This window comes from Perca flavescens, chromosome 20, assembly GCF_004354835.1.
Source record: "Perca flavescens isolate YP-PL-M2 chromosome 20, PFLA_1.0, whole genome shotgun sequence".
NCBI lineage: Eukaryota > Metazoa > Chordata > Actinopteri > Perciformes > Percidae > Perca > Perca flavescens.
This window is the reverse complement of record NC_041350.1, coordinates 30,772,484-30,797,058: the sequence shown is the minus strand read 5'-3', so window position 1 is coordinate 30,797,058 and position 24,575 is coordinate 30,772,484. Positions and strand designations below refer to the sequence as shown.

General features: G+C 42.4%; 1 protein-coding gene across 1 annotated transcript in view; it reads left to right on the top strand.

The window, feature by feature from the left end:
- The first annotated feature begins 1,847 nt into the window (after window positions 1-1,847).
- kcnh5b (potassium voltage-gated channel, subfamily H (eag-related), member 5b) overlaps window positions 1,848-24,575 on the top strand; it is a 242,179-nt gene continuing 219,451 nt past the window's right edge. The window contains exons 1-3 of the mRNA XM_028565179.1: window positions 1,848-2,046; window positions 19,103-19,226; window positions 22,194-22,300. Of these exons, the coding sequence (XP_028420980.1) occupies window positions 1,974-2,046; window positions 19,103-19,226; window positions 22,194-22,300 (304 nt within the window). The 5' untranslated portion in view covers window positions 1,848-1,973. The remainder of the gene's footprint in view (window positions 2,047-19,102; window positions 19,227-22,193; window positions 22,301-24,575) is intronic.

The following is a 24,575-nucleotide window of genomic DNA, read 5'->3' as shown; positions in this document are numbered from 1 at the left end:
GATTTGTTAATAGCCTCTTCATGGATGTTTAATTTGCTGTACCTCGTTTTCTCTGACGTATGATAAATGACTTAACAAGCCGTTCTCACTCCCAACTCTTCACATACAGTAAGCCAACTGATGCTTGGTCAGTGGCTCTCAGCGTCAGATACCGACGCACAAGGCAGCCTTAAGAGTCCGTATGGGACGCACCGAGCAGAGCAGCGGCTCGACCCCGGCGCTGTAAGATGACCTATAAAGAGCTTCGACAGTAAGGAGTGGTCTTAAAGACCAAGATGGATAGGGAGACTGTGAAAGGGACAGAAGCCAGAAGCCTGCAGTGAAGACAGCTGATGGAACTAAAGTGTCAAAGGCTGACAAAAAGAAAGGGAGCAGATTTGAGAAAAAGCAAGGCAAAAAGAGAAAAGAAATACCCCTTAATTAACAATGTATTAATATTTACCCTTAATGGGTATTTCTTTTGTTCTTTGCCTTAATGCAAAGGACAGAAGAATACATTCAGAAAGTTGAAGCATCTGTTGGGAAAACAAGGCGGAGAGTGCAATGTCTAGAGCAACTTCCCTTAAAAAACAAAAAAATATTTTATATTTAAGATGTGTGCTACATCTTTCTGGGTTGCAGGGCATCTAAACAACAATGAATGTATTAACAACGTATTAATATTTACAATCACAGTGCCTTAATTGGACCACAAATGGTGCCAGTACCCAAATTCAGCAGTCACATGACATAATCATTGCATGTGTCTTGGATATATTTATGTTTCTATGTATATATTGTAGGGGTGACCCTGAACAGTTGAAGCATGTATCACCTGCCACTCTCACAGTCAAATCGTCTCAGTGTCTGAAAATGTGGTTATGAAACAAAGGATCATTCCATTTGGACTTTATGGGGGTGCTAAATGTCTGATTTTACATAGAATTACATGCTTTCTCCCAATAAAACGTGATATATAGCCTATTTTGGTATAAATATCATCCCATCAAAAAAGCCTATAGTTAATAATAATTAGAAGTAAGGGTACTCATGTGGACAAAAAACTGAAGTGCCCAGTATTCAGTATTTATGAGGTCTGGCCCATTTTAGGCACTGATGAATTGTTGTAGAAACCCTTTATTAATGACTTCAGTAACATGTAGGCTAACTGCAGAGGTAATAATGTATTTTTTTATTTTTATTAATCCCTTCTTCAACTTCACATAACTCATTAGAAAGTGAGAGACTCATAGACTGAGAGTATTTATTTATTGATTTATTTCTCACAACCTGCCAACCCAAAAGTTGAACTATTGATTGATTTGTAATAACTCTATAAAGCATTAGTAGGCTAATCGATTTGTTAACCATTAATATAGTTATTAATTAGAACTAATAAACCATTTATAACGAGAGACCTGTAATGTATATGTTTATTATTTAGTGTGTGCTGTCCCAATCGCACAAATGTTACAAAAAGGTTTGGGGTCAGTTTACACAAAAGGTATGTCATGTCTCCTTGTATTATGATACAACCTTCTTTCTTCCTCATATGGATCGCTAACATCTTTGGTATTACAGAAATGTAAAAACTGTGCCAGCCCCCCTTAATTCACCCTATATTTAAAGACTCTGATTGACTTATGTCTATTAATAATTTTGATTTAAATTAAAAAAAAAAGAATGTACCAAAAAATGTCATGTTTTGTTTCTGGCATCATTACACACATGATTCATTACACAAAATGAAACACATCGTGCCATTATTTTTGAGGACCGAGCCCACAGCAGCCGCCACGCATGCGTCCTGGCGCTCCGGTCAGGCAGCGGGATGCAGCGCCGCCGCCGTGCCTCAGTGCGCCCCGAGCAGCCAGAGCGCACGGTTACAATGAGCTTCTCCATCGGTCCGACTGAGAGCCAGCGTCAGTACCGAGCTCCGAGCAGCAGACACACCGTCCCACACCCTGACCGACACCAGCTCCGCCCGCAGCAGGATGCCCGGGGGAAAGAGAGGGCTTGTGGCACCGCAGAACACTTTTCTGGAGAACATCGTCCGGCGTTCAAGTGGTGAGTCCGCGCGCAGGAGCGAGGCTTGTTTTGGGTTTGGTTTCACCAGGCGGCTCCGACCCGGACTCAGTGGAATACAGTGGGTTTCTATACCAGTGGCTCCGCGGAGCTTTGGTGGAGGATAGAGCCCCACTGTTTACCACCTTTAACCCGCATTCCCTCTGCAGTGATGGAGTTCCCCCAGTCTCTAAAGCTCCACGAGTGGTTATGGTTCTATACGTCATAATAAGTAACGTTAGACTGGTCCAGTTACATAGGCTGCACGGGACTGTTTCCACTGGGAGCAGCGTGTATTCCCGTCTGAGGAAAAATTGAATTCTTGTTCATATCGACACGATGTTCACTGGGAGTCGGTTTACGCACCGTTTAATTCGCTCTGAGTTTGGCTTTAAGAGATTAATTTATGTCTCCAAATGATGCGAGCGCTGCTGCGTTCTTAACTGAAGATTAAAAGTTGATTTCCAGTCACTAACTCGCCCGTTTGTATGAGGAAACATTGACAGCTGCTCAGCTTCTGATTATGAACTGTCAGCACCGCCTCTCCCTATTATTATTATTAGTAGTAGTAGTAGTATTAATAAGGTGTCTCCACGAGGAGGGAGGCGTTTGAAATGATTAAACCTTCATGTGTCATTATGTAACTGAGCTGCGTTTTGTATATGGGAACAAAGTAAAGTAGAAAGAAGCGATCTGCTGGGCTAAAATAATAAGTAGCTGGACTATTACTCTGCTGGGCTAAAATAATAAGTAGCTGGACTATTACTCTGCTGGGCTAAAATAATAAGTAGCTGGACTATTACTCTGCTGGGCTAAAATAATAAGTAGCTGGACTATTACTCTGCTGGGCTAAAATAATAAGTAGCTGGACTATTACTCTGCTGGGCTAAAATAATAAGTAGCTGGACTATTACTCTGCTGGGCTAAAATAATAAGTAGCTGTACTATTACTCTGCTGGGCTAAAATAATAAGTAGCTGGACTATTACTCTGCTGGGCTAAAATAATAAGTAGCTGGACTATTACTCTGCTGGGCTAAAATAATAAGTAGCTGGACTATTACTCTGCTGGGCTAAAATAATAAGTAGCTGGACTATTACTCTGCTGGGCTAAAATAATAAGTAGCTGGACTATTACTCTGCTGGGCTAAAATAATAAGTAGCTGGACTATTACTCTGCTGGGCTAAAATAATAAGTAGCTGGACTATTACTCTGCTGGGCTAAAATAATAAGTAGCTGGACTATTACTCTGCTGGGCTGGATTTTGGTTTTATCAGCTAGGTGTGTTTTTCTTCTTCATCTGTCTGCGCTATAAAGTGCGCCGGATGTGTGTGTGTGTGTGTGTGTGTGTGTGTGTGTGTGTGTGTGTGTGTGTGTGTGGAAAAGGCATTGGGTACTGGGCCCTGGCTTCTGTCTGTCATCGCAGCGTTTGTGTCTCTGGGACTGCTGTGCGGATCTCTTGGGGGAGTTTCAGCACTAATTGCAGAGCCATTGGTTGTAGTTATTGTGTGTGTGTGTGTGTGTGTTTTTTTTTTTTTTTTTATTTCCCGCTTGGGAAGTCACATAAGCAATTATCTGCAATAATGTGAAGGCATTGTTCTCAGATCCGATGCTGCTGAAACTGTATATCTGCATATGCAACTTATTATTATTGGTTACTTTCCAAAAATCTAATTTATAGCAAAGATACAGAAGAAAACAGGAGATTTAGGAGTTTTAATACAGACAACAAAACGAGTAAGTAAAGTAAGGAATTGAGAGAAAAAGACTCATTGTTTTGGTGAGCACCAAAACAATGAGTCTTTTTCTTTCAATTCCTTACTCTGATGAGCATGAGATACATTTTTCACATATAGATACAATTATAATACTAAAAATGGCATAAAACACACTAAGGTTTGGATTTTAGTTTGACAACTTCCTTGCATGAGGTAGGCAACATATACAATATAAGATCCTACTGCTCCGAACAGCACAAATGTTTGATTAAACTCAACAGTTATACGTCTTCTTTATAGAAAATGTATTCAGTCCAAGGGCAGGGCCAGATTAACCCATAATGAGGCAAACAATTGCTATTTGGTTTCCTTAATGTATGATCTGCAATAATCGACGTATACAATCTGAAACTGATTGTTGATTTAATGAATTCAGTTTGAGCTGCACACGTTTCAGTTGGAAGTGGCTCCAAGTCGGGGTGATATTCCTGCAGGTGGTTGGAGTTTGCATGGGACAGTTTTTCTAAAAATCCCGGTTCCAATGAACTGGAGGGAGGCTTCTCTGTACACTGCAGCTGTACAGCAGGCTGGAAACCCTGCTGTAACATGTTTTATCTGCATGAATGCATTCTAAGTTCCGGTCGGCTCTTTGATTTCAGCTGTGAATTATATAGATCTGAGATGAAAAGGCCTCGTGTAGCCTCTTACAGAATTGACCCTTAATCATCTCAGCAGTGGCTTTCAGCAGACAGTTTGAGTCGGACCGATGTTCCAGATGCTTCTACACTTTTCTTAAAGCAGCTTCTGTTGCTGTTGGCCTTCAGGCCACGGGTGGGGGGCTAGAAAGGAGGCACAAGGTGGCACTGCCCCCCCTGAAATATGATTGCCCCTCCCCCCTGATGCCAAATGGATAATCCAACATTCTGATATCATGGAAGCAGCAATGGAATTGTTCTTTTCCTTTTTCTTTTTTTAAGTGGCAGACTGAGGCTATAGAAAATGTGTATTGTATTCTGATATGCAGTTTCTTTGAAAACAAGTGAAATTAATAATGAATGTGAGATTTTATGTGATGTTGTATTTAGCATAATTGCATTGTGTCGTTCTATCCTCTCCGATATTTACGAGCCCGATTGGTCGAACCTCGGTTCAGCTAAGTAATTGGTGGTGATGAAAGAGGTTGGGGAAAGGTCAAGCTGATTCTGTTCAGTGTTGTGTTCAGTCTGAGTCAGCTGTTTAATACCAAAGGGCACGCCAGGCTGCAGCCTGCAACTGTAAAACCAGACGCTGATGAATGGATGTCACTATAGTTCCTTTTTGTGCTGAAAAATCACTAAAATAATTGTTTGGAAAATAGAGGCAGAGAACAGATGAGGCTGATATTGTTCTGGATTGTTCTGCGTTAAAGGTGTGACCCACTCACATCCTACCCAAAATGCATTGCGGTATCTGCGGCAGATTGGTCCTCATCACAACAGGGCCTCACTTACTGTAAATTGCAGTGAACCACAAGTTTTCTTGCAGCAGAAACTGGTTAATGCATGTAGACATAAAAATCCAGGTGAAAATCAGTCTCTGCTTCTTCTGAAAAAATATCCAGATGGCTTTCAGGTGAAAATAAGTAAAGCAGCCTCTTCCTCAGTGTCCTCCTGTCAGCCTCCTTTTACACCTCTATGCAGACAACATGAAATAAAAGGTCACTGTGCACGCTTAGACTGGTCTGAAATAGCTTACAATGGAAGTTTTCCCCAGTGTTTATGTGGTCACATTTGACTGATATACAAAACCAATTAAGAATCAGATATTGCCCAGTCTTCGAGGTTTTTCCCTGACTACAGCTCGAACATTTTTTCATTGTAATTATTGTTTTATATCATCAGATGGCAGCCCAGAGAAACAATCGCAAGTGGTTTTTCACTGCTGACATTTCTTTTTCAGAGTTTAAATGCTCTTTCACGGGTTTTTCCTGCCTGCTGTGAACACATACTGTGGGAAATGCTGCACGCTTGTAATGTTTGTTGGCATGCACAAAGCTGTTGCATCCCATATTTTCATCCCAGAATCCTCTCTTTTGCCTGCCAACTGTTTTTTTTTTTTTTTTTGGGAAAAGACAAGGCTCTCTTAATGATGATTGATTACCTGCCAAAGTTACCAGTACAGCAGATTTGGCAGGTGTTGAAGGACATTATCTGCAGTTTTAGCTCATTAAGTAGAAATTGCATAATAACTTCATATACATGCTGACCATCTTCTAAAACCGAAACTTGTATTTGTTTCGTCACAATAAATGAAAAGGTTATTTTGGTGGTTGTGGTGGTTTATTACAGCCTGGATCAGATTCTTGTTTGGCCTATGGTCATTTTTTGATAAAGCGGACACCGATGTCATGTTGTAAGTGATATTTCTGGAAATTTGAGGATTAACTGACTGAAGATGAGTTTACATTTCATCATGTATTACACATGTTGTTTTTTATATATATTTCTTTAACACATTTTCTTTGGGGCATTTTCAGCTTTTCTATTTTTGACAGGACAGCTGAAGACATGAAAGGGGAGAGAGGGGAATGACATGCAGCAAAGGGCCGCAGGTCAGAGTCAAACCTGGGCCCGATGTATTGAGGAGTAAACCTATATGGGCGCCTTCTCTGCCAACTGAGCTATCCGGGCACCCACATGTTGGTTTTAACTTTTGTGTTGTCTTCGGGTCAAATTTGACCTGTTTTCAAAGTTTCTTTATCTGAAATATGGGTTTATTTCAACCAAATTAACCAAAAATAACATGGGTGGTTCCCAATGATGCTCTTTGCAAGTACAATTAATGACCACTACTTTCATAGAATTTTGGGTGTTTTATTTAATTTTATAGCATTTGTGGTCTTCCTGGGTCAATTTTAACCCAGTGGTGCAATGGGGCACTATTTGGCTTTACAGCAGATGAACACACACACACACACACACACACACACACACACACACACACAAACAAAATCCTGTAATTGGGCAATGGATCATTATGATTTTCAGCAGATGAACACGCACACACACGCACACACACACACACACACGCGCGCATGTACAAACACACACACACACACACACACACACACACTTGGTGCATAGGGCAATGGATCACACTACTGTATGTTTCAGCAGATGAACACACACACACACATACACACACAAACACAAATACAAATATACAGACACAAACTACAGCTTTGTAGACTTGTTAAAAACCTTGATGTGTCCTTTCCTAAATGGAGACAAGACAATTTTCCGTAAATTATTTTTTTCCTTTTTGTTAGCTCTCCGTTGTTTGTGAATACAATCGCATCAGTTAATTTTGATCTGGGGATATCCTGGCTAATAACTGTCACATACCAGCCATCAGTCATAAAGGAGTTCTGTTGACCATGAATGGAAAAATTAAGTGTAAAACTAGTTGTGATGATTTGGAATGAAGTTGGATAAAAGTAGTAACACAGAATTGAGTGATTAATTATAATTGTCTATGCTTTATAAACAAGCAAAGCAGACCAGGTCACTTTTGACCAGGGAAGGCACCAGGTGGGATTGTTGGCTGCCATTAAAAATAATAAAATGGTTTCAAACCAGTATCCTGACAAATCACTAACATATACCAGTCAGTGATTACCCACAAACATAGATTCATCTGACAATAATTGATAATTTATTCTTATTTTACTCCAAAAATTAGCTATTATTTCATGTAAATTAAGTTTATTCACCATAAATTCCAAAAATAAGTGTAAAACTAGTGGTAATGAGTTGGAATGAAGTTGTCAAGAAGGTGTAAAATAAAATTGGGTGATAATTTATACTTTATGCTTTATTAATAGGCAAAACAGACTGGGTCAATTTTGTGATTAAGTGTGATTATTGGCTGCCATTAAAAAAAATTGAAATAGTTTCAAAACAGTATCCTGACTAAACTTTGACTTATACCAGTCTGTGATAACCATCAACATATGTTCCTGTTGATTGCAACTGTTAGTCAAAATAATTCATAATTTCAGCTTTTTTTAACTCAGAAATTAGGTATAATTTGATATAAATATCAATTTTGACCCGGGAGGACAACTAGTGCATGGTCGACGGGAGGAAAACACAAGGGTTAAAGCTGGTCCTGGGATGGTTTAGGCAAAATACCTTAAAATGGGACTGTTTTTAGACATAAAAAGGACTTGAATAAAAACTGATTTGGTATTCCTGCACTACAACATATGTCATGAAAATATAGTTGAACTAAGTAAATTAAATGTGAAAAGATGTCATTAGTTAGTTAAAACGTCGCTGTGTGGGTTGGATACTGCTGGGGGAATTTGAAATCATGACTACCACATTAGTATTCTAGAGCACTGTCTACGGCCCCGACTGTATACACTAAATGAATTGCCGAATCACTTGATCAAAAGATGCCTGACTGTCAAGAGACGAGCAGTCAGACGCTCAGACAGGTTTTAAACAAACCCCCATGTTTCTCCAGAGAAAACAAAGACAAACGAGTAAAAATGGTTTGTTGTAAACATCCATCACAGTTTACAGACCAACTTCCTGCTCCAACGTTGACCTACTGTAGTCATCCTAGTTGGGTGTGCACTAGGGTTTAATATTTTTCCCGAAAATGAGATGAATCCGATCCCGGGAAATAGAGAGCCCGTATTCCGGGAATCCCGGGAAATGGCTGGGAAATGGCTGTGTTTTTTTGGTTTGTTTTTAGTAATGTATGTTACTAAAACATACATTCTGGGCGGATCCCAGACGACCCTAAAAACAAAAATCAACCCAGGGAGGGCGACAAGGGAGCCAAAAGTCACTGGGGCTCAGGGAACAGAGGGGCCCTGGGGCACAGGGAACAGAGGGGCCCTGGGGCACAGGGAACAGAGAGAGCGCCCCGGGGGCACGGGGAACAGAGAGAGCACTGGGGCACAGAGAACACAGAGCACTGGGGGCACAGAGAACACAGAGAGCACTGGGACACAGGGAACACAGAGAGCACTGGGGCACAGGGAACACAGAGAGCACTGGGGCACAGGGAACACAGAGAGCACTGGGGCACAGGGAACACAGAGCACTGGGGCACAGGGAACACAGAGCACTGGGGCACAGGGAACACAGAGAGCACTGGGGCACAGAGAACACAGAGCACTGGGGGCACAGAGAACACAGAGAGCACTGGGACACAGGGAACACAGAGAGCACTGGGGCACAGGGAACACAGAGAGCACTGGGGCACAGGGAACACAGAGCACTGAGGCACAGGCACAGGGAACACAGAGACAGAGAGCACTGGGGCACAGAGAACACAGAGAGCACTGGGACACAGGGAACACAGAGAGCACTGGGGCACAGGGGGCAACACAGAGCACTGGGGCACAGGGAACACAGAGAGCACTGGGGCACAGAGAACACAGAGCACTGGGGGGGGACAGAGAACACAGAGAGCACTGGGACACAGGGAACACAGAGAGCACTGGGGCACAGGGAACACAGAGAGCACTGGGGCACAGGGAACACAGAGCACTGGGGCACAGGGAACACAGAGAGCACTGGGGCACAGAGAACACAGAGAGCACTGGGACACAGGGAACACAGAGAGCACTGGGGCACAGGGAACACAGAGAGCACTGGGGCACAGGGAACACAGAGAGCACTGGGGCACAGGGAACACAGAGAGCACTGGGGCACAGGGAACACAGAGCACTGGGGCACAGGGAACACAGAGAGCACTGGGGCACAGAGAACACAGAGCACTGGGGGCACAGAGAACACAGAGAGCACTGGGACAGCACTGGGACACAGGGAACACAGAGAGCACTGGGGCACAGGGAACACAGAGAGCACTGGGGCACAGGGAACACAGAGCACTGGGGCACAGGGAACACAGAGAGCACTGGGGCACAGAGAACACAGAGAGCACTGGGACACAGGGAACACAGAGAGCACTGGGGCACAGGGAACACAGAGCACTGGGGCACAGGGAACACAGAGAGCACTGGGGCACAGAGAACACAGAGCACTGGGGCACAGAGAACACAGAGAGCACTGGGACACAGGGAACACAGAGAGCACTGGGGCACAGGGAACACAGAGAGCACTGGGGCACAGGGAACACAGAGCACTGGGGCACAGGGAACACAGAGAGCACTGGGGCACAGAGAACACAGAGAGCACTGGGACACAGGGAACACAGAGAGCACTGGGGCACAGGGAACACAGAGAGGGAACACAGAGAGCACTGGGGCACAGGGAACAACACAGAGAGCACTGGGGCACAGGGAACACAGAGCACTGGGGCACAGGGAACACAGAGAGGGAACACAGGGGCACAGGGCAACACAGAGAGCACTGGGACACAGGAAACACAGAGCACTGGGGCACTGGGGCACTGGGAACAGGGAACACAGAGAGCACTGGGGCACAGGGAACACAGAGAGCACTGGGGCACAGGGGAACACAGAGAGCACTGGGACACAGGGAACACAGAGAGCACTGGGGCACAGGGAACACAGAGCACTGGGACACAGGGAACACAGAGAGCACTGGGGCACAGGGAACACAGAGCACTGGGGCACAGGGAACACAGAGCACTGGGGCACAGGGAACACAGAGCACTGGGGCACAGGGAACACAGAGAGCACTGGGGCACAGGAACACAGAGAACACAGAGCACTGGGGCACAGGGAACACAGAGCACTGGGGCACAGGGAACACAGAGAGCACTGGGGGCACAGAGAACACAGAGAACACTGGGACACAGGGAACACAGAGGACACTGGGGGCACACGGGAGGCCCAGGGACAACAGAGGGTCACTAGGGACAGGGAACTTAGGGACTGGGGACCGAGGGAACACGGAACTGGGCAGACTTAGACAAAACAGACGCGGACAGGACAGACTCAGACAGAACAGACTCAGATAGAACAGACTCAGATAGAACCACCTCAGATAGAACCGCCTCAGACAGAACAGGGACAGACAGAACAGGGACAGACAGAACAGGGACAGACAGAATAGGGACAGACTCAGACACAGGGAAAGTAATAGGGACACAGATATTGAAGGGGACAGAGACGGGCACGGTGACAGGGACAAGGATGGGCACGGTGACAGGGACAAGGATGGGCACGGTGACGGGGACAAGGATGGGCACGGTGACAGGGACAAGGATGGGCACGGTGACAGGGACGGAGACGAGCACAGTGACAGGGATGGAGACAGGCACAGTGACAGGGACGAAGACAGGCACAGTGACAGGGATGGAGACAGGCACAGTGACAGAGACAGGCACAGTCTTAGGGCTGTCTCTGGGGAGCCGGAGACAGGCAAAGTCACAGGGGTGCTGGGCAGTGCTGGGACACTGGGCAGCTTGGGGACACTAGAGAGCTCAGGGACACCAGAGAGCTCGGGTACACCAGAGACACCAGAGAACTCGGAGACGCTAGAGAGCTCGGGGACATTAGAGAGACTACCAGCTAGCTGTGACTCAGGAGAGCTGCTGGCTAGCTGGGAGTCGAGGGAACTGCTAGCTAGCTGGGACTCGGGAGAGCTGCTAGCTAGCCTAGTGTCAGGGAGGATGCTGGCTAGCCGGAGCTCGGGGAACTTGCTAGCCAGTAAAGTGACGCAGGAACAGACACAAGGCACAGGACGGAAACACAAGGGCATGGTCACAAACTAAACGGGCACGGACACAAAACGATCTGACACAAGACAAGGGGAACACAGAGGCTAAATACATGAGGAGATGGGTAAATCAGAAACAGGTGAGACAACAGGTGAAGCACATCAGGGCAGGGCAGGACAATCGACAAAGGCGGGAAAACTCAGGAAGTTAATTGGACAAGACAAGACAGAAAACCAGACTATCAAAATAAAACAGGAAACAGGAACACAGACAGAAAATATGACAACAACTAAACACAGACACTTGACAAACCACTAGGCAACACAAGGAACAACAGAGAAGACAGGACATCTGCTGCAGCGCTAATTATGAAATGCCAGGTGGAATGTCTGGGACTTGTCTTCTGAAAATCTAGGCAACCCTTATATAATCAATGTTTTATAGAAATCTATTATAAAAACTAACGAAATATGGTTAAGTAAACCACTGAATGATTCTTAAACCATTACGTTATCGAAATCCATTCTGTGGCTGTTGAGGATGTGTAAACGGCTGCAAACAGGAATAATCACTCGAAGTTAACCAAATACTTTTTTATTAGGGCAGGGCCAAACTAAATTAAAGAAAATGATCCTCAGAAATGTACAATTGTGTGCAGTGTGCACTGCAAAAAGACAGGCCTGTCTTTAATGAATGAATGTATTGAGCCTGTGTAATGATTTAGGGAGCCTGTATTACCATAGCTACCATTGCCTGCATCAATGTTACCATATGAGAACAATAGACACGCACTCCTTGCCTTTTTTTATTTTATTTTATTTCCCGTTTCCCGTCATAACCTTTCCCGGGAAACGGGAACTGGTTTTGATCAGATTTCCCAGGAATCCCGTTTCCCGGAATTAAACCCTAGTATGCACACTATTACTGTGTTTCTCTTTCACTTTTACCTCCAGATCATCTGGATAACCTTTTTCTTGTGTAGCAACATGTGTTGCTACAAAAACAGGACCCCGGTTAAACTAAACTTGCATTATCGCAATATTTTTGGAACGCAGTATGAAACTGAGCAGGGGTTCACTGTGATGCATTACCAAACTCAAGAAAATGCCAAGCCTTTGTAAGTTGATTTTCATCCATCTAAAAACACATGATATGCGGTTGAGAATGGTTGACAGCACTGCAACGTACACCTCTGTTATTCTCTCTGGTAACCATGCAGAATACAGTATATGAAATGAATAATTAACATCTATGTGATTATAAAAGAGCTGCTGGTGGTAAGTTTTCCACTGCAGATGTTCCCCCAGTGTGGTTATAACCAGACTGCCTGTCTGTATTTACACTGTGGCTGGCTTGTTCAGCTTTAACAAAAGGCATTGATAGATGGGGAAATTATGGGGTGGTGATGGAGATGCCTACTATTCTCTGGATCCTCACATCAACAAGCCCTTCAGCTGGAGCCTGCAGACTGTTTTGCTGTATGGATTCATCCTCATTATGTTGGTTCATAAGAATTATTTGCTCCACTGTATAACCAACAGTCTCACGGCAGTTTGTGAAATGGTCACGCCATTTTTAATCTATTGATTCGTGTACACAGACACGTTTATCTTGTTTTTTTTCGTTGTGGTCAGCACGTAATGGGAAGCATCTATACGGAGGTTGGAAACGTCCCACGCGGGAGATGGTTGCAGTCTCTGGGGGACGTGGGACAACAACGGGACAGTTGTGTTTAGGAAAAGAACAACGGGGTGAAAGTCCTGTGTTGTTTGACCCATCCACCACCCCAACCAACCTCCCTACGCGGATTTTCGGCCTTTCATACTACTCGCTACCGTAGTCATGCTGTGATCACAAAAGATGCTTCCCATTGAAATACATTAGTTTAAAAACGTGCTGACCACCACAAAAAAAACGACAATCGTGTCCGTGTACACAAATCAACAGATTAAATAACGTGACCATTTCACGAACTGCTGTGAGACTGGGTTGGTAATACTGTATAGAATACCCAAAATTCAATGACTAAATAAACAAATGTACCATGTATTACTATTCTGGCACATTTAACTATTTTCTTTCAGTGGTGATGAAGCACAGAAGGAGTAGTAGAGCAGTATGAACAGTAGAAATACAAGTAAAAGTCCCATCATTTTACTTGAGTATATTAGTCTCAAATTATAGCTTACTTAAAGTAAGCTATTACATTTATCTCCACCTTTACCAGCTGCAACATTAAAGTGATGACATTATTGCATCACTAATTATAATATGTGATAGATATTATTCTGAAATGGGCCCTTTTGCATTGTATAAGTACTTTTACTTATTGTACTTTAAGTATAGTTTTGATGCAGATACTCTACAGTAAAAGATCAGAGTACTTCTTTCACCACTGAAGCAGAGTAGAAGAAGTCCATTGTGTTAGAATAAGGTCATCAAACTCCAGAAACATGTTTGAACTTTTCAGAAAGCAAAGATAAAACACACCTTCTGAGAGAAAATAGCCCTCATTAGTTTACAGGAGCCAATAGAGAGCCAAAGTCACGCCCTTCTACTTCTGGTCAATGGGACCTATCTTTTGAAAAAATATGAATAAGAGTCAATTCAAAGATAATAATAATTTGTTGATCCGGTTTGAATTGAACCATGGATTACAAACATTATGTTCGTTAATTTAAAAGATAATTTTTCAACCAAAGAAAGTCTCAGTTCATTGTTTATTATAAGATTGATTATTATTATTGTTGTTGTATAGTATAAGACTGTGAAAATACGTAATTAGAAAGACTACACACTTAAATGTTGCATGGATGACGTCTCGCTGAATCTACGATGTCTATGTATCGTACCTGTGTCTGTCTGTCTGTGTGTCTGTGTGTGTGTATCTGTGTATGTGTGTGTGTGTGTGTGTGTACTCTAATGAGCAGAGGATCTCGCTTGTTCTTTTGCTTCTCTGCTGAAAACACTTGACTGGATAAAACACATCAGGTAAGATAACGTTACATGTGTTGTTTAACAGAGCTAAGCTAGCTAGCTAGCGAGCAAGTTGAGCAGTAAATTGTGCGAGACGAGAGATGTAGTTCACTGAGCGGTTTCACACTAAACTAAGTGGTCATATGACAAATGTACGGCTAACTGAGACTTTCTTCGGCTGAAAAATGTTCTTTTAAATTGACGAACATCATATTTGTAATCCGTGAACGGGATCCAAGAGTAATTTGCCTCTCCCCGTTCACTACCGTTCATATTTTTTCCGAATTAAGGTCCCATAAAGTCCACCGGAAGGGGCGTGACTTCGGCTCTCTATGCTAGGAGAACCTAGCAAGAAGAGAGGCGGAGCTTTAGTTGGAAAGGGGCGGAGCTTGTAGGAGGTTGTAACAAACATGGCTGACACTGCAGGTGGCGCTGTTTCTTTTTTTTTTATACATCCATGGGTAGAGTTAGTGAATGGCTGCCTGAGGAGAGAGGTGTCTGGTTTCAAGTAAGTAAAGCTGGACCTATGTTGAACAGTGTTGATTAGCATGTTAGCTAATTGCCTTGTGTGCTTTGTGCATACTGCATGTGTGGCTATGTTATTTCTCCATCATGTGTTGGTAGAGGTGGTTTACTTTGATAAGTAGCAAGGGGGGGCTTTTGTCAATAATAATGGAATATTTTACTGAAGACTGGTTAGAAGTAACTTTTTAGAACAGCTGTCAGCACTGTGTTAGCCAAACAATGTTTGCTAGTTTTTGCTGTAGCTGCAGCTAAACTGTGGTCATTAGTGCAGGTTAGTGTGTTGGGCCAGCCTTCTTTTCACAGGTCTTTCTTTACCCGCAGCTACAACACGTCCCTCAAAGCTAAAGCTAGCAAACATTGTTTGGCTAACACAGTGCTGATGCCTGTTCTAACAAGTTTGTTCTGAGACTGGTTTTAGTGAGTTAGTAAGTAAAGCTGGACCTGGTGGTGTTTGTTTTTGCCCTTTGAACAGTGTTGATTAGCATGTTCGCTAATTGTCATGTGTGGCCTGGCTGCTGTACATATGTGTGGTTATGTTATGTCACAAAAAGGAGGCCTTTTATCAATAATAATGGAATATTTTACTGAAGACCGGTTAGCACAGGTGTCAGCACTGTGTTAGCCAAACACTGTTCGCTAGCTTTTGCTTTGGAGGAGAGTGTATAGCTACAGGTAAAGAAACCCCTGTTATAAAGAAGGCCCAACAGACTAACCTGCATTTATATACTCCGTTACATAATACAGATGTCTTTAAGACATGTTTGGGGACATTAACCAACTTATTGAATCTCTTTTCTTTGGATCTTAGTAGCAGTTTGAAATAGTTTAATGGCTGGACACCTGAGCAGGTTATGGAAGTCATTCAGGTGAAACTGCCTGCCAAATACAGCTTGGTCCAAGCTGAAACATTTAACACAAAATGTGTTAAATGTGTACTCAGGTCTTTTACTGAAGTAAAAGCAGCAATACCACATCAAAATATACAAAAATGACCCATATCATGCTCATTTTCAGGTTCATACCAAGCGCGTCTAAATATGAGGACAAAGGGCTAGAAAGGGTCCCGACCAAGCGCGTCTAAATATGACGCTAAAGGAGACTTTTTGCGTCAATAACAAACGCCAAAGACACCTGACCAAGCGTTGCTTTTTGATGCGCTGGCAGTGAGAATGTGTTTATAAAGGCAGACCCTGATGTCCACAGCTAAGTCCAGTCTTGTATAAAGTACTTGAAAGCAATACTTGAGTAAAAGTACAAGTATGTTAGCAGAAAATGACTTTATTTGATTGTTTAATGAACAAACATGGAATACATGCATGTAAACGTGCCGGATTGTAGCCAAGGGCTAATTTCCATCCATCCTTTGGTAGAAGTTAGTCTCCTTTTAGAATATTACTTGAGTAAAAGTCTTCAAGTATCTGACATTTACTGTTCTTAGGCCTAAGTATCAAAAGCAATTTTCTGATTTTAAATGCACTTAAATATTAGAAGTAAAAGTAAAAAATAACTTTGATTATGAACTTTATGGCCAAAGGTGTGTAATGTTATCTTTATCACCACTGTCGCCAGGGTGATCATCGTCTGTTACCATGGTGGCAGGGCCTGCACCAGGTTTTTCCATGACACTATCCGTCATTATGCTTCCTCCTCCTCTTCTTTAGTTTTGGCCTATGGTTAGGTTTTTTTGCCGCTTGGCAACAAACGGGCATTAGGTCACCAACTGGAATGGAAGGTGCATTATCTTGGCAATTTAGGAGCAATTTTTGCAGTCTAACAAATTTCTTCTGATTTTATTTTGTTGTAACGAGTAACTAAGATGCTTGGGGGAAAAAGTATACTGTACATTTTATTTAGAAGTTATTTACAAGTTTCTGGAAATATAAATAATGAAGTAAAGTACAGATACGTGAAAATTCTACTTAAGTACAGTAGTGAAGTAAGTAATAAGTAATAAGTCATTATCTTTAAACTTAGGCACGGCGATCAAAATACATTATCATTAAATGAAAAAAAGAAAAGATTCATCAGATAAAGTATTATAGATTCAAAAATGGACTCCACATTTTGAACCATGAACCAGCTCTGAACCATGAACCAGCTCTGATAAGAACAATATTATCTGAACCATTGGAATGTTTAACTTGAGAAGGTTTAAAGATAATGTGATAATCTACTGGCAGTCTGTCAAAAAGGGTTACTACTCGGTTTGAAAAATACTAAATGTCCAACCACTTTCTTACTAAAAGGGGGAAGTTTTTTTCCTTGGCATGAACGAGGAGAACAGAAAGGTTGAGATGGTTCAAACTGACAAAGTCTTACTCAGCTCTCTGATGCCAAGCGGCACACTGTAGGCTGCAGCTTTTAAAGGACAGGTTCATATTTTCTACAGTATAGCCTATCTATTGCTATAAAACTCGCGAATTATTAACTCTGCCATGTTTTTGGCTCAGTTTGTTGGTTTGTCTGTCAGCAGAATTACGGAAGAACTACTGGACTGATTTCCATGAAACTTGGTGGAAGGGCAAAGCATGGGCTAAGGAAGAACCCCTTAAATGTGGGTGCGGATGCACAATTTATGACTCACTTTCATTAAGATTGCATATGGGCATATGTGCTGCATTCATGTGGTGTCGGATACATTGGAAAAATTCACACTGCATTAAAGTGGCTGTACTCGGTATTCAGAACATATATATAATATAGCAGTAAACAAATATTTGCAACCCAGTCTCACGGCAGTTTGTGAAATGGTTACGTTATTTAATCTGTTGATTGTTTGTTGACACAGACACGTTTATGTCGTTTTTTTCGTGGTGGTCAGCACGTTTTTTAAACTAATGTATTTAAATGGGAAGAATCTTTCGTGATCACAGCAGGACTACGGTAGCGAGTAGTATGAAATGATGAAAATCTGCATAAGGAGGTTGGTTGGGGTGGTGGATGGGTCAAACAACACAGGACTTTCACCCCAGAGACCAAGGATTGTGTCCCACGTGTGACGTTTCCTTTCCCCGTTGTTCTTTTCCTAAACCCAACCTTTCCGTTATTGTCCCGCATCCCCCAGAGACCGCGGCCATCTCCCGTGTGTGACCTTTCCTTTCCCTGTTGTTCTTTTCCTAAACCCAACCTCTGTATAGATGCTTCCCATTACGTGCTGACCACCACGAAAAAAAAGAGATAAACGTGTCTGTGTACACGAATCAGTAGATTAAAAATTACGTGACCATTTCACAAACTGTGTAGGTATTTGACGAGTCGGGGAACAGCCTGTGAGAGCCATGTGGAGGCATAGCCAAACCACTTTTTGCCCAAAATGTTTTATTTTTTTTATTAGTAGTAGTGACAGTGAATAGACATGAAAGGGGGAGAGAGATGGGGGATGACACGCAAAGGGCAGCAGGTCGGATTCAAACCCGCACCGCTGCAGGAGGCAAACGCTCTTACTGGGTGAGCTAGAGGCCGCCCCATGCCCAAAGAATTATCTTAAAAAATATATAATAATATTCAACAAGCCAGATTTAGATTTAAAGTCATCTGTGTTGCACAATTTAAATTAAACCTGGTATAAGAAAATTTAATAATTTATATTGTTTATTGATCCCCAGTGGGGAAATTACAATTTACACTCTGTTTTGTTAGAAATCACTACTAACAGGCCTGAAATACACACAGACATGCTCAGGACCTATTCATGCACAAATGGAGAGATGTCAGAGGGAGTGGGCTTCCAGTGCTGGACAAGCGCCCTGAGTGGTTGGGGGGGGTACGGTGCCTTGCTCAAGAGCACCTGGCAGTGCCCAGGAGGTGAACTGGCATCTCTCCAGCAACCAAACCACACTCTGTACTTTGGTCTGTACTGGGACTTGAACCTGCGACCTTCTGGTTCCCAACCCAAGTCCCTGCGGACTGAGCTACTGCCACCTAAAAGTCAGTTCAATGAATAAAATCAAAGGGTAGAGAGAATAGAAAGAATATTAGTTGAAAAAGCAGTAAAGGACAGATGAAATGAGATCTGGATCAACTGTGGTCTGGCGATTGAGGTGGTTTAGAGTTTAATGAGTTTATACTTCATTCTCCACTGCCTAGACCAGTCTAATGTATCTTTACACAATCTTCTCCAGAAGATGTGAAGCCTTTTACCTGTGTATTCATATCTTTGATGCTGATGTGCTCTGTGTCCTGTCCATCCATCAGAGACCAGCTTTCTCCTGGGAAACGCCCAGATTGTGGAGTGGCCTGTAGTTTACAGCAATGACGGATTCTGCAAGCTGTCTGGCTTCCACAGGGCTGAGGTCATGCAGAAGAGCAGCACATGCAGGTAAAACATTTTCTGGTTATATTTAGTATTATCACTGAACATTTATGCATTGCAAATGGGCAAAATTTTTGCTGTGTAATGCAAGATCAAAGAAATGTGGTAATGGAGCGATAGTGAGTCTTCAGTCTTGTTGCCTACTTGTAGTTGCACTCACTGCATGACTAAATGTGCAATAATTTTCATGTGTGTGATTCCTTTTCATTTGCAAGTGGACGAAGATGGATGGATGTATTTATATATATATATATATATATATATATATATATATATATATATATATATATGTATGTATGTATGTATATATATATATATATGTGTGTGTATATATGTATATGTGTGTGTATATATGTATATGTGTATGTGTATGTGTGTGTGCGCGCACACACACACACACACACACACAACATAGCTTGATACTAGCTTCTTTATGAAGTAAAACCAGACCAGAGTAGCCATCAGTTTACAAACCATGTGCTTTCAAAGTGTCTCCGTGTCCTTTTTATTCACTTTCATCCAACATTAAGCACTGTGAGAGAGAGAGAGTTAAAAGATGGACAATCTTTTGCTTCTGACTCGTAGTGATCATTAAAACCATTAAGTGCTGCTCGTCTGGAGAGCTGTTTACATGATACTAACTTCGTCTTCTGCTTGATCGCTACTCCTGTGTCATGCAGTTACGTGTGGAGCACATCTGGCATGTCCACTTGGGGAGAGAGAGAGAGAGAGAGAGAGAGAGAGAGAGAGAGAGAGAGAGAGAGAGAGAGAGAGAGAGAGAGAGAGAGAGAGAGAGAGAGAATGAATATTTGGAGGTGCCAGGGGAGCTCTGCCCGGTCCAGCTCAAGGACGGTGTCTTGCTCGCCTGTCAAATTTGACTCCAAAGAAAGGCTCATCTCCTCCGGCGACTCTCAGATCTGACCGGGGGTGATTGCCTTGACTAGCCGGGGGCTAAAAAGGCTCCGTCAGACACCGAGCTAAGTGAGAACAGGGGCACTGAGATTTATCTGCCCACTCCCTGCTGCTCTGGGCTGAGAAGGACACTGAGAGGAAAGAAGAGCCCCAAACCGAGAGCTTAAACTTCCAGGCTGCTGCCAGACAGATGGGAGACGAAGGCTCGTTAATGGGGACCTGTGCCATGTTTTTTCTGGGAGTCATTTTTGATCTTTTGACTGCAGTACAATTGTATGACTTTGTGACATTGGTGCAGCCATATCAACGATTCACATGAGGACACAAGGGTTACCGAAGGTCACTTATACTGTAGTGTAAAGGGAAAAAACAATAAATGCTGTAAATGGTGGCTCCCAGTCTGGGGGTCAGGACCAAGTGGCAACCTCCAGGCTTAAAAAGTGAAGGCAATCTGGAAGTGCCTAAAACCTGCATTCTTTCGACTCCACTGGCTCCAAACAGAAGTCTGATTACATAGAGCTCTATGGGGAAATGAGCCTACTTGTCACTTGATTTAGTACCTCAGTAAAAATTTTCATAATTAGTTTATGGTCTCAAGTCTTTTTCAATACAGCGTGATGTTAATTTAGTAAATTATGGTCCCATTTATTTATAAATAGACGATAAAGCAGGGGATGCTTTAGGGCGTGGCTACCTTGTGATTGAAAAGTTGCTACCACGGTGCCGTACATAGGGTTCTCTGGTTGTCAGTCAGTTCCCCGCCTCGCTCCTCCCCAGCTCCATCCTCTTGTCAAAATATGGTCACTTGTGGCGGCAAAAAAACCAACCTGTCAAAAGCCAAAATGCCAATCTCAAGGCTTCAAAACAGAAGTCCACAAACCAATGGGTTTGTGGTTACGTCCACTTCTTTTATACAGTCTATTGTCAGTGATAGGAAATGAAAAAACACATTGTTCTGCAACACAAATATTACTCTAATGTTGGTAAAATATTTGGTAGTTTTACCTCTTTGGTACTTAAAACTCTCTGAGAAGTTTTGAAGGGAAAATCAGTCTGTGGTAGAACTGCTCACAAGTCAAATTCAACTTGTGATGAGGGACCATCAATGCTGCAATATGCTATTGGGTATAGCTGTTATTCATTAAAGATGAGCCCGTCTTGCTTGGTCAGTGTCCCAAAATCCCCAAACTTCCATTTAAATTACTGTTTATATTTTGAAATTTAAATGTGGAATGAAACTTGTGCAAGTTCAGTCCTGAAGACAATTATCATTCTAACTTTATCATCTCTCTGGGGCTCCACCGGGCGTTCCTCTCAACCCATTCCTCTTAGCTGAAGGCTATTTAAGATTCCTCACCCTCTTCTCTCAGCTGTAATGCAGCTATAAATCTAATAAACAGGGGTAATGCCAAAGTCTCTTTATTGAATAAAGCATCAGCATTCTTGTGAAGCTGGCAGAAAACATCACAACATTGTGGAGCTTCTTATACAACTTACATTTTAAATTACCCATGTTCGCATTATATTTATTTATGTATGTTTTTTTTAAAGTACTCAGTGCTGTGGGGGTTTTTACTCTGAGTTTCCACCTGTCAATCAACCTGTGTAGGTGGGACGGTTAATGCTCTTTCATTACAAAAGATTCACTTTTAAGATCATAAACAATATTTACCCTACGGTACCCTATTGTATCAAAACCAGGATACCCTATTGTATCAAAACCAGGATATTAATATGCATGTAAACACAATCATTGTTGGGAAGGAAAGTATTGACTCACACTAGTTATATTAGCACAGATTAAAAACCCTTTAAGGAATAATTACAACCATGCCAGGAAAAGCAGGCTGCACCAATCCAAATCCATTCCTTCACTGTGAGTGGAATTTACGCTTCTGCTGCATCAGTTCACTCTATAAAACCCAAACCTAAAGTTTAACGGACACTTCATGGTAACAATACAGATCGACAATGCAAACACATGTGATGTACTGTAACACAGGGGCAAAGGCCACAGGGTCAGCTATTGATTGCTGCTTTTTCTCCCGTTTCCTTTTCCAGTTTTATGTACGGAGAGCTGACTGACAAGAAGAGCATCGACCAAGTCAGACAGACGTTCGACAACTATGAGTCCAACTGCTTCGAAATCCTGCTGTACAGAAAGAACAGTGAGTGCTCACTTGCATCGTTACCGGACACTGACATGAAGAAGATAGGTAGATGGGTAGATACTTTGTTGATCCCGCGGGAAATTTAGGAAGTGAGGGCTGCAACTAACCATTATTTTCATTATCCAATAACCTGTTCAGCGCTTTCTTCAAGTGATGGATCAATCATTCGATCTACAAATGATTTGCTTGTTAGAATTGTCTTTTTTTTTTTGGTTTCTTCTTTTGTCTAGCCAACAGTCTAAAACCCAAATATATTCAATTTGCAAGGACTTAAAATGCAGAAAAGCAGGACATCATCAATACTGAGAAGCTTGAATCCGTATGTTTGCTTGGTGAATTACTGAATCATTTATGAATCATTGTCATTTATCATTTTCAGCACGAGAGGCTTGTGTAGTACTTTGATAGTACGAACCATGTCAATGAATCTTTAACCGATACTCTATGTGGAGGATTTTCAGGTGCTGCCGAGTCTTTTAGTTGATTTGAAGAACTAGAGGTGACCAGGGTTTTATTGTCCTTCAGCTATTCACTTCAACTACTTCAATTTCTTCTCTGAACAGATTTTTACAGAGCAACTTTATTTTGTTATTTTTTTCACAAAGCTGCTGTTATCACTTGACTCTGCAGTTGGCCTCAGCTCTACAGAGAAATGTAGCACATTTCAGCTCATTGTCTTGGTGTTTCTGCCCACAGCTTCACTCTTTTGGTTCAGTCTCCTTGCTTTTATCAGCGCTGTTTACAGAGGTTGCAGGCAGCTGTTTTTAGCAACAAGCTCTGATAAACCCACTGCACTCTACCTACTCAGCAGGTACAGACAAACAGCACACAGACACGGTTAGAGACTAGCTGCTTAACATAGTGGAGCATTTAGCAGCTACAGAGACATACACTTCCCTCAGATGTCGGTAGAGACCAAAAACTGATGAAAGAGAGATACTATTGGACATAAACACAACTCTGTAACTGCTGAATGTAAAATAAGCAACTGTTTGCTAACAGGTTTACCAGATTACTTTAAAAAAGGTGATAATACGCACGGATGGATTATTGAAGGAGCCCATGGGGCACAGGCCCAAGGGCCCAAGGAGTCAGGAAGGGGGCCTCTGCACCAAAGCATCTGTTTGGGACACAAAATAACCACAAAGAAGAAGGCAAATGAGTCATAAAAACACACAAACAGCTACAAAGTGACGCAAAAATGCTACAAAGGGACGAACACAAAGACACCAAGAGGGGTGGGGGGGGCTTTTGCACGTCTGTGCCCAGGGGTTAGCTAGTTTTCCGTCTGCAGATGACTGAGCTACGTCTTTCTTGTCTCGGTGTCGATAGTATAAGTATTAATACTATCACGTTATTATTTTTATTATTAATTCATTTATGACTTCATGAACTTTATTCATGAATTCTTTGGTTTTTATGAACTTTCAATCACATGTTAGTTTACATTTTTGTGCTTTGATGTTAAGATTTTGCCACTTTATTATTGTTCTTTATCATATTGTATTTAATTTTACTTCCTGTGCAAAGGACTTTGAGCTCCTTGTTCTTTCATTATTCATATTCTGATACCCAGTTTTAGGATGGGTCATTTAAACCCTTGGCTGAAATATAACTGACAGGTTACTAAGGTAGGAGAATAGTCTGATAGGAGAGCAGCAGCACAGTGAGCGGTAGATCAGCAGCGTTGGTGAGGAGAGCAGTGCACAAAGTGTGCAGACAGAATTAGTCCCGAATGTTCCTGTCTCCCAAGAGGGATCGCTTGCTTGAGGCGGAGAAGGGAGGAACGGTAAAAATATGAAAAGATCAATTTTAAAATTGCTCAAATGTGCTGACAAATCAGGGGAACGGGCCCTTATGGAGGCTGGATACAAAAGAGATGGATGATGACTACGAAGAACTTGGATCCACAGAAATTATGACATTAGTGCAACTTTGTTAAACTTTGCTCTCCTGAAAGTGTGTGAGGAGGCGATAAAGTCACGACAACTTCAACTCGTTAAAAGTGTACAGAAAGAGCAGGGAGTTGCCTAAAAGTGACTGATGGCCGTAACTTTCTGTTTGAATTATGGGTCATTTAAACAGCACGTAAGAAATAATCAATGCCATGTACGCCATTGAGCAGAGTAGAGTTTTGGAATTCTGGATTCCTGACTCTGCTGTCATTGGACACTATTGGCCATCGATGCAATGCACAAAGGAAATGGAGAATCTTTAGACTGCCTGATTATTGGAAACGGAGCAGACTGTGTTCAGATCTATCCAGGGAAGT